At 40.0% G+C, this 20,463-nt stretch overlaps 1 protein-coding gene across 3 annotated transcripts in view; it reads right to left on the minus strand.

Moving 5' to 3' along the window:
• Nucleotides 1-20,191, minus strand: part of LOC6575354 (tubby-related protein 4) — a 37,872-nt gene extending 17,681 nt beyond the window's left edge. For 2 of the 3 annotated variants that reach the window (XM_002001330.4, XM_015167944.3), the window contains exons 1-2: nucleotides 19,468-20,191; nucleotides 11,625-11,883 (exon numbers count right to left, since the gene is read on the minus strand). In XM_002001330.4, the coding sequence (XP_002001366.2) occupies nucleotides 11,625-11,720 (96 nt within the window). In that variant the 5' untranslated portion in view covers nucleotides 11,721-11,883; nucleotides 19,468-20,191. The remainder of the gene's footprint in view (nucleotides 1-11,624; nucleotides 11,884-19,467) is intronic. The other variant, XM_032727954.2, reaches the window with a different exon arrangement.
• Nucleotides 20,192-20,463: the final 272 nt, after the last annotated feature.

Genomic DNA, 20,463 nt, shown 5'->3' on the forward strand with positions numbered 1-20,463 from the left:
ATCATTAATTAAAATATAAATATTAATATTAAGATCAAGCTATAGAATTGATGTGGAAAGATATTAGGGAGGATTAAAAAGTTCTTTTTGTTTTGATAAAGTTATACAAGTTTGGATATAGGAACATATTTTCATAACTTTGAATAATCCTTAACGGCAGTTGGTATATGATTTGTCGTATTCAATAGATAAAATAAATATAATTTCAAGATATATGCTTATAAAGGTAGAGCTCTTAGCCTTGAGTCAGGCATAGACGTTTATTATATGCATAGAGTTGCCAGATGGGTTCGCCGAATATGGACAACGTTGTATTAGTAAGTTTGAGTTAACATATACCAAAGAAATCCACATCTTGATTAGAAATATATATTGAAAATATAAATGAGTACCACATTCAATCTGATTTCAACAACCCATAACACAACTTAAATGATAGCATACTTTTATAAGTGACTGTGCAAGTGAAAAGCAAGCAAACAATTCCCTAGCTAGGAAACCATGTTCAATGAGGCAGCGACTAAACTTTGGCTAACTGCAGCACCTGGCAACAACGGTAATAAAACGCAGATAATATGTGGGCGAACAAAAGCCAAATACAAATGTCCAAGCCAGACGCCAGTGGCGTAAACGTGGCTAAGCGACATGGCCAACAGACGCCGTGTTTCCGTCCAGAGGGACAAGCGGCATTTATGTTTAATGCAAAGACGCAAAATTTACAAAAAGTTAACAAATTTTGGCAACAGACGAAAAATGCTAAGAGAAATTTTCAAGGCGCACACAAAAGTATGAAAAAGGGTAGGGGCGTGGCAGGGCAGTCCCGGGCTGCAGGCGCCGTTGGCGGCAGCTTGGGCCAAATTGAAAATTTCTTTTTATGCGTGTGCGCTTACAGTTATTTTTTTATGTGCAGACATATATAATACAGCCGTTATGGCTGTGTGTGTGTATATGTGTGTGGATATAAGGCGTGGCATTGGCATTGTAAACAACTGGGGATAAGCAGCGCACAAGTGTCATCCACAGCCACGCCTACAGCCGTCAGGCCTGACAACACAACTGTCAGCCATGGGCAAACCCGCTCCCCCTGCCCCTGCCCCAACACACACACCCACACATACGCAGACCCCCCTCAGCAAGGGGTGACGTGTGCTTTTGTCAATAACTTAATAACTTAAAATATGGTTTAATGCGCACGTAACAACATTTTGCCACTTGGGCCAAGTGTGAAAGGCTTGGCTGGCAACCGTCAGCCGAGAATCGACAGTCGACGGTCGACAGCTGAGAGCCATGAGCCAAGGTCTAAGGGCAGACAACTTGAGGGTCTCGAAGGATCTGATGCTTGCGCATATTACAGAAAAAAGAGCTGTGTCTTGTCTTTTAGTAATACTCGCTCACGAGCTGAAAAGAGCATATTGGCTTTGTGTCATGCTGGTCTGTCTGTCCTACCCTTGGCCACTATTATAGGTAGAGTCTAAGACTTGGGCTGAATGTGTGCTAACTTCGAAGTAAATGTGTACTAATTCACTTCGAAGCACCCCCACCTTATCACGTACGTAGATTCTCCCAATCGACCCAATCAATCACAAATATTGATTTTTGAATTCATTCATATAATTGTCTTGAGAATATGCCCAAGAATTATGCAGTCAGTCACGCACGTCTGCAACATTCTTTCTCACTTTTAGAGGGTCTCGACATGAGAACGGTGTAGAGTTAGATATTGTTCTACATAACATGTATTTCCTTCAAGGTCTATATCGAAAACTTAAAAGCCGCATCAATCTAGATGGTACACTCTATCGAAATCGTTCCAGATGGATGGATTAGCACCTGTAAAAAGCTAACCCATATAGAATTAAATAATATTTATTTGAGTGAACAGGTCACTTATGGTTCTAAATGTGGACTAAATTGGATATATATTGGTTCACAGTTCCAGTAACAAGCATATATTTGAAAAAAAAAAAAACAATATAGAGGAAATTGTTAAGGACTGTGGAAATCCGTTTAGTTATGAACAAAGTTATTCTGGGCTTGAACTGAGGAATAGGAATTGTAATATTCACTTTGATAGCTCCAGTCCAATCAAATATGTTTTGTAGCTTTTCATATCGCAATTTCAACTTCCAAGTATTACAATTTTTGGATACTCATTTTGAAAGGTAGGGCCCTTAGGCTTAGGGTAGCTCTGGCTACAGAGTGTCTAGGGCTTGAGCACGTCTCATGTTTTTTATTTTTTTGTGTTTTTGCCTTTATCTTTTGCTCCAAGCCACAGGCAACTTATGTATGTGTCTCGTGACGAAGACAACTGCGATGTGTGTGTATGTTTGTGTGTATGTTTTATATGAGTGTCTACCTGCCCGCTAGCATGGTGCACGTGCATACCTTTTGATCCCTTTTCAAGCACAGCCCAAAAGTTGGAATTATTGATTTTTTCTTAGCTTACTTTTTTTTTAATTTTTTGCTTCGCTTAGTTTATTTGCACAATTTGCATTTAAAATAATTAAAAAAGTATTTTAAGCTCGTAATTGTGTATGCGTGTGTGTGTGTGTGTGTATGTGATAGTGTACATGTATTTGCCATTACCGCAATTTGTTTTGGGGGCAGCCGCTTCAGTGCATCCTTTCTTGATCCTTGGGCATGCTGCATAATTCATTGTCGTTTGGCTACCTTTGTGACGAGACTAAAGACAGAAGAGGGAATGAATGACATGGGCGGAGGGTGGAACGACTCATTAGCGTGCGCAAAGAGAGAGAGAGAGAGAGCGGTAGTGGGGTAGAGGTCATTGGGTTCCAAGAGTGGGTGGCGGCGGCTAAGCACATGTCTGTGCAAGTTTTGAATTGCACATGTCTGTTTCACAGGCTTTGCATTTGCATTTTATTAAATTTCAAAAGCTCTTCGCACATTTGCTTTCACCTGTGCCCCAGCCCAGTTTCACCTGAGCCCCATTGTTCGCCGAGCGAGCGAGCGAGCGAGGGCTGTGCGCATTGCATATTTATGCACTTAATAACGCATTTTAGCATGCTCAAGTGCAACTCATCTTTTGTTACAGCATTGAGCGCATAGCAGGCGGCTGAAAAGAGATGGCACTACGCACAGCGACAGACAGAGACAGCAATCAGAGGCCGATGCCAACAACAGCAACCAGCAGAGCTGCAAATGGTTTTCACATGTCGCTGCCGTCGTTGACAAATGGAGCATGAGATACATGTTATGTCAGCTGGCATATGCATTCGGTATTCCGTATCCTCAGTGCTGCATACTGCATGCTGCATGCTGCATGATGCATATTGCATATTGCATGTTGCATATAGCAGGCGCGCTACCCTTTATCCTCGCTCCCCAGTTGCCCGATTCCCAATCCACATGACATTTCTGCTTTGCCTGTCAAAGCGTAAGAACTGTCGTCTTGTATTTTTTCGGTCCCTGCGCACGTGGCGGATGCGTAATGCAACAAAAGGACGCCGAAGCGGAACTTCAAACTGCAGCGCATATTTTTTCGCTCATTGAATACGATTTAAAGCAATTACCCAGCAAACAACAAATAGAAGTAAAGCAGCTTATAGCAACAGAGCAAACTGAGCGAAATATGACCAGAGAAAGGCAACAATGAAAAATTGAATGAAAACATGCAAAGGACCATGACTGAATCTTGGATGATAATAATAAGCCATGTCCTTTCAAACATCTCGCTTGGCACTTGCTATCTCTGAGAATCAAGCAAATATACATACTTAGACCAAATCAAATATTATATTTTATATATTTTATAAAATCACTTATGCTCATGCACAAATTTACCCAATGAAATAAATTAATCACCGTTCTATGTAATTCTCATAAACTTATGTAACCTCAACAATCTATCAAGCTTTGATTATAAATGTTGTTGATATTAGTTTGCATATGTTTATAAAAATATAAATATTTTCATAAACTTCTTACGCTTTACTCTAAGAAAATGCTTTGAATTCCCTTAGGACAAAACCACAAATCAAACCTCTATGGGAAACGAGCATCCAAAGCAAAATTGAAATATTGCAAAAAGTTTTGCTTTTCAATCAGTTTAATGAAAAAATATGAATCATAATGAATGAGAGCTAAGGCAAAGCAGAGAAGAAGATGACGAAAATCAACAAAATTATCGAAGCCAATGTTGCATGCACAACGAGCGAGAGAAAGAGAGAGAGAGAGAGGGAGATAGAATAGGAGAAGGCAAAGTTGTTGCTATAGTTAACTTTGGTCACATCCATAATTGATTGATTTGGAGTGCAACAATTGGATGTGGGCGAACATTGTGGCAATGTGGCAATGCGGCCATGTGGCAAGTGCCATAAAACCACATATAACACACAGCAATAACAACAACAACAACAACAACATTGGCAGCACCAACGACAAGGCTAACAAACAAAATGCTGGGTAAACCAATCAATGCCACAACTGAAAGCCACAACGTCAGCTAGAAGCGAACCGAAGCTTAAGCTGGACAGATGTAGCTGTGTGTGTGTGTGTGTGTGTGAGAATGTGCGCGCGTGTGTGTGTGTGAGTGTGCATATTGTTCACACAGAATTACAGTTTTTAGAACTGAAACTAAATGAGAAGTGATTCAATGCATGTAAAAACGTTTAACGGCCAATGCAATTGAACTAAAGGCCCAAAGAGAGAGCGAGAGCCAGATACGCTAGCTAATGTGTGCAAGAGAGAGAAAAGAGAGACAATTGTAGGGGAGAGTGAGAGTGACAGAATAGCTAACTAGAATCGTTGAGCTTAGCGCGTGCCATCACTTAATTGAATCTGTCAACAACAGGCGGCTGCGCCCCAAAGACTTGGCCATAAATCAGTTGGTCCCTAAACTGAATTCGACTTCATTTAGGCCGCAAAAATAAGTGCACGTGGAGCGAAAAAAAAAAAACAATGAAAAAAGTTTTCAATTAACTGGCAGCAGCAGCGGCAGCGGCGGCAATGGCAACAACAAAATTGGCACTTGTAATCGGCACCTGTTCAACAAGCCGAACAAGAACCCTTCGGGCGTCATGTTTAAATCAGCTTATGCCATGGCAATTGGAGATTCCAGAAGGGGCTGGGGCAATAGTGGGGGTGGCTTGCTTCCTGTTCACACGTAACGCATTTATAACGCGTGAGCAGTGCTCTATATATACATATATATATAAATACATATACATATACATAGTGCGTGTGTGTGTGCGAGCAGATGAGTTTGGTTACATGCTCTGCCCAACTTTTGTTCAGGGTTGTTTAACGCAACAAATACAAACTTTTGCTTTAAAGCAAGCATTTGCCATAAAGTTGTAGGCACTGTGAGTATGCATAGCGGGAAGATACCACGCAATTTAAGAGCTTAGCTGCATATGCTCGTATTGCAAGTATTCGGGGAGTATTCAATAGTTGAATGGCATTTTTTTGGAATGAACTGAACTGAACTTTTAACTATCGATAACTATAAATAGGTTATAAAATCGATCAAATGGTATTGCTTTGCGAGCATGTTTGTTAGTTTTAGTACAAGAACTTAAGTCATATATACTGCTATCGATACTGCTTGTTAGGCTGCTAGTTGCAGAGCCCATATATAAATACAGCAATATATACATACACACATAACTCCTGTTGTATTGACTTATCGATAAGTATAAATAACATATATTATCGATAGATTTGTATCGTATTGCTAGCATATTTTTACTTTTAGCACTTATAATTGAATAAAAAATTACATACATATATAAATTAATTTTATATATTTTTCGTTAGTTTTGTATCGATAACTGTCGTTGTGGTGAATGCAAAAGGCGTATGCAATATAAATATCGATATTCGATTAGAGCTTTCAAACTATGCTAATATCGCCTACAATATTCAATTTAAGATAAATAGAGGCAGAATAGAGTTGAATTTGACTTTCTGTCGTCAATTAACTGTCATACGAAATATATATACGATATACATATGCTATATTATTCATATAGGCGCTTATTATTAACTTAATCTGTTCAAAATGATTTTATCAGCTATGTAAATATTTTTTAAATATATATACAAATTGATAAACTAATATGCCCCATAATCCACCCTCACTTTAAGGTATTTTCTACTCATTACGAATATAATAAACGCAGAGACGTAACCAGAGGTAGCAGCAATAGCAGCAACAGCAGCAGCAGCGACAACAGCTGCTTGGCATTTTAATGGTCTTTGCGAAATTAAATAAAAACACGCGCAATGAAACAAACATAAATAAAGCGCTAGCCACTTCCCCCCATTCACCGCCCCACTGCTCCCCTTGCCAACATAGTTCAACAAAAGTGCCGTATAATATGCAGCAAAAGAAGCGAAACGAAATGGAATGAAACAAATAAGCAAAGAAAATGAAATGCCGCCAGCCAAACCCAGCATAAGCACAGTCTAGTGCACATAATTAGCGGCACAAACTAGAAGGTATTATACCCCCTCAGCGTCTATCTCGCTCTCTCGCTCCCTCTCGCTGTCTCTGTCTTTTGCATTGGAGTACCCTGTGACGCAGGCCGGTCAGTGGCCAAGCGCTCATTTGCGGGTCAGATTGAATGGCTCTAAGAACTCGATTATTTTTTACGGTGTGTAATTAAAACGTTACAAATGGAAATGGTAGAAAGAGAGGGAGAGAGGGAAAGAGAAAAAGCGAGTGAGCGAGACATGTTGAGCTAGCAAATGCTGAGAGTTGAGTTGAACAGTCAACGTCAGCAGTAGAAGAGATACTTATTAATGATGCTTAGCGCTTTGCCTAATGAAGCTACAGCTAAGTCGGCTAAGACCACGACACCGGCCGGGATCAGAATAGGAGAGCCAGTGAACAGAAGTAGGAGCTAAAGCAAAGCACAACGACAACAGCAACAGCAACAGAAACAGCAACAGCAAAGAGCAACAACACGAACTTCATCAACAGTTGCCCAACAGTTAATTAAGCTAAACGATGCCAAGCATTTGGCATCTCATCCTTCAGTTAAGGATGCTGGCCTTTTAGCCTGATGCGGCTTATGTAACGGCTTTTGCAATTTATTGGCCCTATTAAAAGTTGACAACACGGTCACAAAAATGTTCCATCTCTATCGCACTCGCTCTCTCTCTGTTTCCATCTCTTTCTCCGTATCTTTAAATCCGATGGCTTCCAAGATCTAAGCAGAAATCGTAGCATACTTTCGAGCGCGCCATAAATATGCAAAATACTTTCTGAAAACGGCTTAGGGAAGCATTTGCGAGCATTCGCATTTATGGAAAGCCACTCACAGCACGCCTATGCCTTTAAATTATGAATTTATGAATTTAATGAGCTGTCGGACGATGTGAATTGATCGACTTGTATATACCCAGTGGTAGCATACATAGGGAATGAGTATACAGATACAGATGCAGATGCAGATACAGATAGAGTTACAGATACATATACAGATACAGATACAGATAGAGTTACAGATACAGATACAGATACAGATACAGATGCAGATACAGATACAGATACAGATACAGATACAGATACAGATACAGATACAGATACAGATACAGATACAGATACAGATACAGATACAGATACAGATACAGATACAGATACAGATACAGATACAGATACAGATACAGATACAGATACAGATACAGATACAGATACAGATACAGATACAGATACAGATACAGATACAGATACAGATACAGATACAGATACAGATACAGATAGAGTTACAGATACAGATACAGATACAGATACAGATACAGATACAGATACAGATACAGATACAGATACAGATACAGATACAGATACAGATACAGATACAGATACAGATACAGATACAGATACAGATACAGATACAGATACAGATACAGATAGAGTTACAGATACAGATACAACTCTCTTCGCATCCATAACGAAGTATAACTAACATTAACATTGAAATTCACTTCTTGCGCGATTTGCATAATGTCCACGTTATGCAATGTGTTACAGTTGCTAGATTTTGATTTTGTGCAAAAACTAAAACACAAACTCACACTCACACACACACACACACATTTATATGTGCATGTGTTCAATGGTATTGAATTTCGTTTTACGATTTCATTTTTGGGCCATGTCAGAAACGTTTGTTGTGTCAATTTATGCCGAAATGCCGCCGAAAGTTGAGATGGCTGCCACCCCCAAACAGCAAACAGTAAGGGATGTGAGCTGGGAAGGGACTGGAAGGGGCGGGCCGTCATGTGTCTCCCTATATGCAGCGCACATTGTGCACTTGACTCGAGGCTGACTTTGGCAGTTGCCACAGTCAAGCGCTGTCTATTGTGCCAGCTAGTTGATTGCCATGGCGACAGACAGGGATTTTAAGGAGCTGCATTTTATGATCGCCAGAGACATTTGGCTTTGATGACACAGCACAAATATAGAGAGAAGGACAGATGACGAGCGAGATAGCAAGAAGCAATCAGTCAGCCAAAGTTAAAGTTCAAATCGCCGAGCTGCCTTCATCAAAGTCAGTGCATATATGTATATATATTTATATATACTTAAGTATATTTCATAAATTGAAGAAATACTTTGATGTATTGCCAGGCGCTAAGGGAATTTTTAAAGACATTCGAGCTTGCGAGGCTTTTTGCTGAGATGAATTATCTTCGACATCACAGTTAGAACTCCCAGCGGACGAACACATTTAACGAATTGCATGAGAAGCTGTAAATGAAATGAATTTGAGCTATGATCAACTCATTGATACCCTGAAATTCTATACTAATTTGGTTAATTTGGAAAATATGACTTGGAATTAAGTTGAAAATAAATTTTCTCTTTTTTGAAAATCTCTCTCTGTCTCTCTCTCTCTCTCTCTCTCACTCATTTTATTTGTCTCAAAATATCCGGAGTCTCTTATCTGTCTTTTCTCCACACCTGTCTTTCTTCTACATATCTATCTCTCTCTCACTCCTTCTGTATCCAAATGTTTTTTTTAATATATCTGGCCCAACCAGAAACCTTCAAAATTTCTCTATCTCTTTCGGAATTCTTACTTTTCTCACTCTCACTATTTCTTTATCACTCTGCCTTCATTACTTTTTCCCTCTCTTGTTATATCTTGTTACATCTAGTATCTTTCCTCTCTATCTCTCTCCCTCTCTCGCTTTCTCTCTCCATCTCTCAGCTCTTTCTGTGCAAAGATTTCCACTTCGCAATTGGAATATGTAAAGACTCTGTGCTCAAGTATCTTAATGGTTGCAGGGTATAAGAACAGAAGCTTATCGGCCGTAAATTGCTGCAAAGGCATGGCAAGAAAACCAAAGGCTACATGCAACTGGCAAGCGGGAATGGGAATGGAAATGGAATTGAATGTGGAAATGGAAACGGCTAGAGAGCAGCCGAATGGGTGGGAGAATGGGCACAAGAATCAACACGCGCAAACCCTGACACGTGGCCTTAACCGCACACGTAACAGGCACACATTCACACACAGGCGCACACTCGCACACTCGCACACACTCAGATTCACACAGACTCGCACACACAGTCGAGTGTTGAAAATGAAATTGAAAACTGTTAAATAAATCGCTAGCAAGTGAGCTGCTTGCACATGGAGCATTTGCCCAGACGAATGGGCAAACAGAAAGACAAACAGACCGACGACGGATGGCCGATACCCAGAGCAGGCATATAACGAAGAGGTGCGGGATATGCGGGCGGCAGGTGCAACTGGAGCTGCGGGCACTCGCCGCACTTGAGGCGCCCACTCGACTTCAATTTGGCCGCCACAAAGAACACACAGGATACAGGATAAGGAATAACGCTGAAGCCAGACGTCGGGGCATCGAACGTGATTGGATTTTTATACTCAATATAAAAAGGATTATACGGCATTTGTATTGATGCAGGCACTGGCATAGTTCATAATAATTGGAAAACTTAAGACACCCGCGCAGACACAAAGCATCGACCAAATTGGAGCTCGCACACATCAAATCAATTTGAAAAGTCCTAAATATAGATATGGATCCGGCGAGACGGGCCGCCCTGAGTCCAACACTTCCGGTTGCCATTGTTCGCCAACACTTGAGAAGTACCGCAAATGAACTCAAGCGTAGAAAAGCAAGTAAATGTGCGACAGTCGACTGTGACTGACTGGAAGATACCCTAGCAGCACGGTAAGTGAGCCAGGTACAAATTGCCATCATATTTTATGAGACTTTTTGGGGTAAGGGAAGGACGTGTCCAAAAAGAAAATCCATTGGATCGAATGAATCGTCTACTAGGAAAATTAAGGCAATCTATATCATAGAAGAGGAATTAGGATGACATACATGGAAGACACACATCTAGAACCCTCATCTGTCTAAAACACGATTGCAGAAGAGACAGACATACAGACTGGCGCACAGGTGCAAACCCATTCGTTAATGATTTGAAACGAATTTAATCTACTATCGTTTTCACTTCATATTTCAAGAGAGACGTGCCCATAAGTACTGACTGACGGAATGACAACTCAATCAAGCAGATACAGATACACGTATATATAGAGTATATAGCACCTTCTTTCTGTCTGTTACACACCTTTTAAACAAGTCATTATACCCCGTTTATTTATTTTTAATGTGTTCCCTGCAGAAAATCCCTTGTCGCTCAACCCACCCCAATCGATATCAATTGAAGTCTGTGAAAGTTTTAGGAGTGTGAGGAAAACCAAGTGAAGCAGGTAGCAACTTAACTTGCGGTTAAATATTAAACTGCCAACAATAAAATAAAATAGGCTTGACTATTTTTGCCTGTGTTGCGCTATTTATAGTTCAGAACAAAGGGTTTCCTTCTCTAATGGGTCTTCTATGCCTGCGCAAAAGGAGTATGAGGGTGGATCAATGTTTACTAAGTAATGTGAGTACAAAATGCTGTACTCGTTTTATTCAGTCGAAAATCATATATTTCGAATGCAAAAAAGTTCCATTGAAAATCTTGAATATAAATTTAATTTTTTTCAAGTATAATTCTCAGATCTGCCTCTAGCAAAACCAAACACTGTATATAAGCAATATGCTCCCTTCCCTTACAGTCGAACATTTTTCGTTGCTTCATTTTCAATTCGTCTACACGTAAATTTGTCTCCTAATAGATTCTAAGACCTGCTTTATCAATTTTCAAGTTTAATATTTAAACATATTCTTTATGCTCCGGCTTAAGCTCTCGCACGAATATTACACATTCCATGCTTTATTTGTCTACACGAGCTTTTAGAGCTAATGCCAGGGCTTTGCCCATTAAATGTATATACCCTTATTTTATATATTGTCACGCTCATATGGCTGGGGCTCTGGCTATAGCTATAGCTTCCCGTGTCTGCGTCCGCTTTCAGTTGCCTCTCGCCCCCTCTGCGAGCTGAGCTCATCTAATGACACCGGCAGGCAGCAATTTAAAGTGCTCGGACAGTTTAATGGACATTGTCGGTATCCATTGTATTAATATTGGAAAAGGATGGCCTCTGAAATTAACAGCCCCACATACAACAAACGACCAAGGCAGTCAGAGGCAGCCAGAGGCCGTCAGAGGCCGTCAGAGGCCATCAGCTGCTAATAGCTATTGAGCATTAAAATTGCTATGAACTTACCTCGGGTATATCATCTGGCACCTTGCCCATCCACGAGAGCGAGAGTATTGTGCAGTCGCATTTTGTGTTGATGTTCCGTTCGAAGTGTAAATGCATTTTATGCCGTTCCAAAAAGCACTTTGCGCTTCCGCTTCTTGGCTAGAACAATGCACGCTGCAGCTGCTTCTCCTTCTGCTTCAGCTTCAGCTTCAGCTTCTCCTGCCTCTGCTTCTGCTTGTTAATATTGTTGATGCTCCTGATTTATGCCACGCACATGCTGCTGCAAATAAGAGGAGGAAGCGTGTGTTGATTATCGGTTTCTAGTTTAACAAGCCAATAAACTAATTTAACAATAAAACCTAATACCATGGAAGCTGCCTTATCAGCCAGCTGCCAGGCCAGCCATAGCTGTGGGTGTGTGTTTGTGTGTGTGTGTGTGCTTGTTGTGGCATATGCTTGCTATCCAGCGTAGGGGTTGACAAATTGAAGCACACTTTCCGGCACACCGAACGCCGCACGCTAATTGGATATTAGCGGCATGTGTAGAAAGTTCCCTTCCGCAGGCTCTCACAGGATATACACACATATATGCATATGTGCATGTCCTATCTGGAATTTAACTACACTCTAAGCGCACACATACGCACGCACACATACGCACGCACACATACAAGTATTGCGTAGAATGCAGGAATTGTTAAAAAAAAAAAAAAAAATCTTGGCCTCTTCTATGCTCCAACAAAACTAATTACAATTTCTGCCAGGAAGTGTTCCAGGGATAGAAGAGAGCATCTAGTATATTTACAGTATTAAAGCATGGCATTTGTCCTCAAAATGAAAGTAGTCGAGTATAGGGATATATGAAAAACACTCCTCCAATGCTCGAATTACAAGCCCCGGAATTATTAGATAGGGATTCAAAGTAAAAGACTTCCAGCTTCTATCGATAACTTCAAAAGCTGCTGCTACAAAAGTTCTCGCAAATGGTCACCTTAAATACAGTATAGATACTATACATGTACACATACTAATGTAGTGTAGATGCTATACTCTCAATAGCTATCACTCTACTAACTATTAGTGCATATAGTTAACATTATTCAAACCGAATACTTAAACTACACAGTTTAGCTATCTTGGTCTCTCGCTTAGTCTCTAACTAACTAAGTCTATATCTTAGTTTAGCATATATCAATCTCTATTCCTCTTACGGTCTGCTCTGCGAAGGTATCTCAAAATTAGCATACCCATTTACCCAACTACCCTTGGCAGATGTTTAAATAATGTAAAAAGTTATCAAGTGTAGGTATCTATTCTGTCTCTCTCTCTCTCTCTCTCTCTCTCTCTCTCTCTCTCTCTCTCTCTCTTTCACTCGCTGGTCTCTTTGTATGCCTTCAGTGTCTGTCACTTAGTACTACAACAATGTTTCAAAATATGTCTAAATAATTGATAAGCTGCTGAGCTTCTCTTGTCTGACGCTTGAGTGTGTGTGTAATTGCGTGTGCGTGTGCGTGCGTCTCTGCCTGTGTATATGTCGAGGCATTAAGTCAACATCAACATTTGTCTTGGGCCGCTGGCAACGCATACACTTCAATTAGGTCGTGCGCTTTGTCTGATTGAATTCGTCATATGATATACACAGACAATTTTTGATTGCGTATACGCCCCGGGGGTGCCGGCTCGCCCGTATTGACAATCGAATGACATTGCCAAATGTCGACAACAGCTGAGCAACAACTTTTCGTCGCTGTCGTTGTTGTTGCTGCTGTGGTTTGCCTTTTGCTCTTTGCCTGCTGCCAGATAAAAGCCCAGCTAGTTTTCTGAGTCGACATTGTATTAGATTACAATTAAATTTCCATTACAAGCCTGGCATGTTGTTAGCCAAGGCTCTTTAAAGCGCCCCCTTGTGAATGCGAATGCTCAGCCCCGCCCCCTCCCTCAAGCAATCAAAGTCAAAGCAAATGCTTATGTATGAGTGTACGAATGCGCATATGCCACGAGCTATATTTGGTACGTGTTTCTTAGCCAATTTCGTGCAGGGACAGACACACTCACACACACACAGACATAATCACATTCACATATCAAGTCAAATCTTTGTGAGCTACTTTAAAGTTTCCCCACAAACTGTTTTAGTCTTACGGTTTTCTTGCTCTCGCTCTCTCTCTCTCACACTTTTGCCTAAACTGCTTCTCCTCCCTCCTCAGTCGCCGCTCTGCAACTGTCTATGCCGTTTGAGCTGCGGTTCTGGGCTCCTCTAATGCATAAAAGCTTTAGCGAAATTCATGAGCGCGACGTCGAAAAACTGTCCAAGTGTCAAGCAGAGTCTAGAGAAGTGTGAGACACTTGCCACATGACACATGCCCCACGTGCCACACGTGCAATTTCGCTGCAGGTGTGCAGCAGTACATGAAATGTGCAACTAACAACAGCAACAACAAACTTTGCCTTGTCCTTGACGCTTTTGGCTGGCCAAGAAACTAGCCAAAAATAGCCGCCATTTAAGTACAGTGAACACTTGACAGCAAGAACACGAAAACTTTGCAGCTCGAGCTTAAAGTTTTTACTTACTTTTGGCAACAGATTCACACTTGACATGCAACTGACATCACATGGAATTTATATTTTTTTAAATTAATAAAAAACAACATAATGAAAAATTATTCAAAAATGTCATGTAAAATAAGATTTTTAGGCTTTAACTAAGCTATAAATACAATTTCTGTATATTAATTATATATTTTATCTAATTGCTCTGTCGCTGCCTCCTAGCGTTTACTGTTATCTATTAACCTCGCTCGTAGGCGACAAAATATGTGTTTGCTGCAACGCTCAGAAGTAGGCAACACTTTTTTCTGTTAGCCGCGGCCTTGCCATTAAAAGTTAATTATGTGGAAGCACTGTCATATACACTCATACAAGCACAATTACACACACACACAAGCACATACACACGTATATATAATCCCCTAGATTAAAAGCATGCACATAAGTTTTGCTTTCTCCAATGTCCTCCCTCTCGCTCCACCACTCTCACTTTGCACAACTTTCTCGCTGTTGCAATTAAACTGCCTAAATGGGATTAAGCATACGCCCCACTGTACGCGCGCATTTAAGGCGCTTATTTATTTTGTGTTTTATGTTTTAGTTTCTTTTTGTTTTTGTTTCGTTTGTTCTTCTTCATATTCTTTTTCTCTTTTTTTTTTTTTGGGGCTCAGCGAAGCAAGCCTAGTTAAGCTAAATGCCTTTGAGAGCCTAAAGGCGCCAATGAAGTGCCTCTGGTGGCATTCAAAGTCAAGCTTATACACTACAAATAAGTTAAGCAATTGGGCATATACGTGAATGTGTGTGACATTGCAAAGAGTTAATAATAATAGATAAATGTTATGCATCTGAATTATTTTTCTTATGTTCCCATCTCTCTCTCTCTCTCTCTCTCTCTCTCATTTTTTTCTTGTTCTATTTTAATAGTAGATAAATTGTGTTTACATATATGAAATATACTTTGTCTTATATTCCTTTCTCTTAGTTCAAGTCGCAATAAATTAATGTGGCTTTTGTAAACATGTTATCGTGCGTTTGTCTAAGCTTATTGACGTATCGATTCCGTCGAAATACGCTTCAGCCGTTTGTTTTTGTTTTGACAGCCATTTAATAAAATTCCTAGAACGACTGATTGGAAATGTTTTGTGATTCACCTTTGCAAAGAAATGAAAACTGAAACTTTTCAAATAAACAAGAAAGAATGCTCCAGTCGGAAATACTCGATTAGGAGATACCCAGATACCAACACAGAGCTCCTATTCCAATCAGTCCACACTTTCTTCCACACACTCACACACACGCTCACTAAAGCACGCGTGTCGCTTACTGTGAAGCTTAGTCAGCGGCTGCGCTTATGGACTTTACTGTTGGGAAATTAATTGTTGAGTGAGTTTTTTTTTTTTTCTTGTTGAGCTTTCTATGAAATTTCGATGCGACTTGAAAGAGAAGCCAGAGACATACAAATGGTGTTGCTAAGATACTACGGAACAATCCTATGAATATAAATAATAAATTTGTTGATTAAATAAAAAATACAAAAATAATATAATATAATAATAATATTCACAGATGTGTCTATAGTAAAATTAAAATCGTTAGCTTTGGTGGTATAAGACGAAATCAATTGATTGATAACAAGGAAATAATAGAATTTATCGAAAAACAAAAATATACGACGTTTGATAAATAGAAATATATGAATTTCAAATTATAAATATAAATGTAGCTTCTTTGGCTTACCAGATTGCTGCATTCATGCGGACAAACAAATATAAATAGCTATATACATATATATGTATGTTCTATAATATATGCTAAATTCCCACATTTAATGGGTTCAGAGTAAACAAATGTTGATAATGATGATAGTACTTATGATAACGATAATAAAGATAATGAGAGTAATAATCATAATGGTGTGATAGTGGTAATAGTCAGATACAAGCTCCGAGTACAATTTATTCAATTCATAAATCATACTTTTATATAAAACAAATTCTATTGATTCTACCTAAAAACAAGTTGTTATATGGCTATATAAATACATATGTATACAGAAATATGATTGCTTGAACTTTATACTTTCTATTTTATACATGAAACGCATGAAGCTAGACTATCTCGTCGGAAAATCTTATAAGTTTTATGACTTTTCATAACGTGTCTAGATTTTTGATTAATGTAGTACTTATTGCTATCACCGTTGTTGTTGTTGTGTTTGATGACAACATGTCAAGCGAGGCATGTCGAGCCGTGTCCTTGAGCTGCTCTAAACTAGTTCAACGCTGCGTAATGAAAATGCAGCCATGCATAACAAAACATGAGGCAAAGGCACAGGCAACAACAACAACAGCAACAACAACAAACATTTTTGCAGAGCATTTCGTGTGCGTTGCTTTTGTTGTTGATTGCATGCGACCACAGAATTCCTAGATGCCAGGCACCTCGACAAGAATCTAACTCTTGCGCTGTCTCGCTCACACTTCAGTCCACGCTCCCACTGCCTGCCCGAGCGCTCTCTTTCTTTCTCGCCTCGCTTTTGGTCTCAAGTTGCGCCTTTGTGCGTAATTATCTTAACTTTTACTCTGATTGTTGTTGCTTCTGTCGACTCAAAGGAGTTCAAAGCGCAGCCGAGTCGGTCTAAGAACGGCCGCAAGTGCTAATTTGTAATACGCTTGAGGTACGTTTACAGTTAGTTCTTGTTTCATGTTGTTAGTCTGAAGTTGTTCCTTTCTGACCTTTCATTAGCCACACGCCAATGAACAATACGAAAAACATTTCCAAATGAAAACTCACCAAAGCGAGCGACTCTGCTTTAAAGTTATGCGAATCGAAAGCATGGAGAAATTGTGGAATGCAGCAGCTATAGTGCAGCAAACGTGCAACAGAGGGCGCTACAAAGGGGTCAAAGTCTAGGCAGTGGTTCCAAGAAAACTTTCCCTGCTTCAAAGAAAGCAGAAAACAAATGCATTTCAGTTGTCGCACTTGAAGCTGCAACTGGCCAATGGCCAAATGGCTCAGCTGCCAAAAAAAAAGTTAAATAAAACAAAAAGAAAGAAAATATATAAAATTACAACAACAATAACAACAGCAACAACAACAACAACAACTGCCCTCAAGACAAGAGAAAGCAATAAAGTTTTGCATAAATGACGAAATAAATGACAGCAAAGCAAAACAACTCTGGCAAATAAGGAGAAGAATGCGAGCGGAAGCGAGAGGAGAACGTCCTTTGTTCCTGCTGGGGCTGGGCTGTTCGCTGCGGAGATGGAGGCTTTCAGCTCTGTGTCTGTTTGTCGGGTAGGTTAAATACGTTCTACTGGGAAATATAAAAGCTGACAGAGTGTTGTTGCTATTGTTGTTGTTGTTGTTGTTGCTGCTGCTGGCTCTTGTTTATTGACTTTGAGCGGGGTTTTTTTTGTGAAACAGCCGAAGCTGTATGAGGGGCGAGGGCGGCATCGTATAATTTGTTTCTACTTTAACCAAAACCAAAACTCAACCCCCGTTTCATGTTCCAATGCCGCAAGTTGGAAAATTGTGCGCCTCAGCGGCGCTAACAACACACACACGAATGAACGTAATTGGAGTTTGTTGTTGTTGCGTGCATACGCCCAGTAATACCCTGTACTCTATTACGTCTAATAGCTGCATGAGAGTCGACAACTATCTGAAATTTATAGCAGATTATCAAAGTCAAAATAGAAGTGAAAAATTCTTCACATTTGTATATGTGGGGTGTGACTGACTATAGCATATTCTGCAAAACCTGAAATTAAGGAGTTATATCAAATATAAATTTAACAAAATAGGCCACAACCGACTGTGTAATACTCTACTCCAAATTTGCAAATTACAAATTATTTATATATTGCTTTTTTATTTATAAATTGGATTTTCGAACACATACATATATTATTGAAATTTATGTTTAATGACCAATAAAAAGTAGTTAAGTCACGATTAAGAATTACCAGTTTTTATATTCACAGAAAAAACTGTATTTGGAAGATAAGAAAAAAATTATGTTTTCTAATTCTCTACTATATGATTAACAAATTAATTAAGTAAATCTTAAGCGACTAAGCAATGCCCTATCTAAAATCTAACAACAATTCACAATATGCCGAGATATGCCAAGGGAATTATATAGTCGCGCAACAACCTCTTTACATTAACATAAGCAACTTTTCTGTCCAATGTGGGTGTTGTTGTTGGCCAAGCTATGCAAAAATAACCAAAATATCCAACAACAACAATCGCTTATTGCCATTGGCAAAACTATTGGCAAAACATTTGCCTCCAACCGCAAGAGGGCGTCAAAAGCGCCGCCTCGCCTCGCCCACACACACACACGGACACTTGAACACATATACAAATTGCACTTGAACTTGCCGCAGAAACCGCCAAACAGCGACGCGTCGCCTCGCAACGCAACTGAAATTATATAATGCAAAAAAACACAAAAAAAAAAGAAGAATAAATAAACAAAGACAACAGCAACAACAATAACAGCAGCGGCGCAAGCAACATAGAAAATAAATAAAACAAATGTAACGGCCTTCAGAGCCGCCAACAACAACAGAAAGAACAACGCAACAAATTTAAAAATAATTTCTCAAAGAGAACGCGGAAAAAAAAGCGGATCAAGAGCAACCAATGGCGGCCATGCGTTGGCGTTGACGTAGACGTAGACGTAAACGCTGGCGCTGGCGCTATCGGCGACTGCAGCAGCGCCAGCAGCGCCGTCATTGAAATTATGCAAAATGAGAAATTGCCGGACGCAACGTGCGTGTGCCTGTGTGTGTGTGTGCGCACACACATATGCAAATTAGCAGTTGGCAGCTCCCACTAACTGCACGCTAAATGATGCCTTAGTGTTAGTGTGTGTGTGTGTGTTTTCTTTTTTTTGCAACCAAAAATGCGAGCTAACGGCACACATTAAAATTACAGCCATTTTTGCTGTTGTTGCTTTTGTTGTTGTCGTGTGTGGGACGCCCCCTTGAGGTTCGTGTATTCAATAACGCATATGAAATCCAATGCCAATCGATTGCGCGGATTAATCGAAAAAAAGTGCCTACAATTTCTATTGCAACAAAACTATGATAATTGAGAATGAAATCGAGTACAGTGAACAAAATACGTTAAGTAGTCAACGTAATCAACAGCAGCGACGACAACAACAACAAGCACAGCAACAGCAGCAACACACCCGCCTCGCATGTATAGACATTCGGCTCTGTTTCTGTCTGTCTGTGCCAGCGGGCAAATCCACCACCCAAAATCCACAAAGCTGCATTGTAACAAAAATTCCACAACTCACCTGCGAGGGCGACGGCGACGGCAGCGACGACTGCGAGCGCGGATGCTGTGATTCTTCTTCTTCTTACTTTCTTTATTGCAAATCTAATTATCGTTTTGCAGCACTTCAGTTTTTGTGTTTTTGGCAATCGTTAAAGCTAATGTTCTATAAATGGCTGTGTTTTTCTCGTTTTTTTTACACACTGGCACGCACGCACACACACTCACTTACTCAGTCATTCGCTCGCACACACACACACGCACGCACACACTCACTCACTGGCACGCACATGCAGCGGCACAGACGCGAATAACCGTTAGCAATTAACAGCAGGCACCGTGCACCTCGAGTTCAGAACATCGACTGCCCGAACGCACGAGCTCTGCAGGAATATAGTGGGAAAGCCAGCTCGACGCTGAGCTGAGCGAAGAAGAGCGCGCATGCGCCATTCATCCTCAAATTCTTATCACTGAAACCGCAACTGTAACTGTCAAACTAACGGAATTTACGCGCTTTTGTGTACGCTCATTGCGGTGTTTGTTCATTTCGAGCGTATTGATTTTCTACCTCACTCTAAATAGTCCGTTAGAATGGGCGGTCACTAACCATTTTATTTTGATTTCATCTCACAGCATCGCATTTTCTCGTATTCTTTTAAAATAAATGCTTCTTTCAGTCAGAAAATTACATTAATTTAACACAAGAGCAATGCAGGTCTAACGGGTTGAACTTTTCGCCTGCGTTTCTAACGCACGCGAGGGCTGCACTAACCGAACGAAATGTGTACGAACCGGCTCTTACATCGATTGGTTCGCTTGTAGGTGCAGTGAGTTACTTACATGGCATCCAATTCAAAAAAAATATTACATTTTACGTTAAAGTCCAATAAATTTACATTTGTATAAAATATTGAACTGCTTGTGAATTTTAGTAGCATTCTGGTACAAAATATTGATGTGAGTCATAAGCATTCATTCAAACTGAAATCGAGGGCTGCATAGATGCAATCGATAATTG

Source organism: Drosophila mojavensis, unplaced genomic scaffold (assembly GCF_018153725.1).
Source record: "Drosophila mojavensis isolate 15081-1352.22 unplaced genomic scaffold, ASM1815372v1 contig_231, whole genome shotgun sequence".
Lineage (NCBI taxonomy): Eukaryota > Metazoa > Arthropoda > Insecta > Diptera > Drosophilidae > Drosophila > Drosophila mojavensis.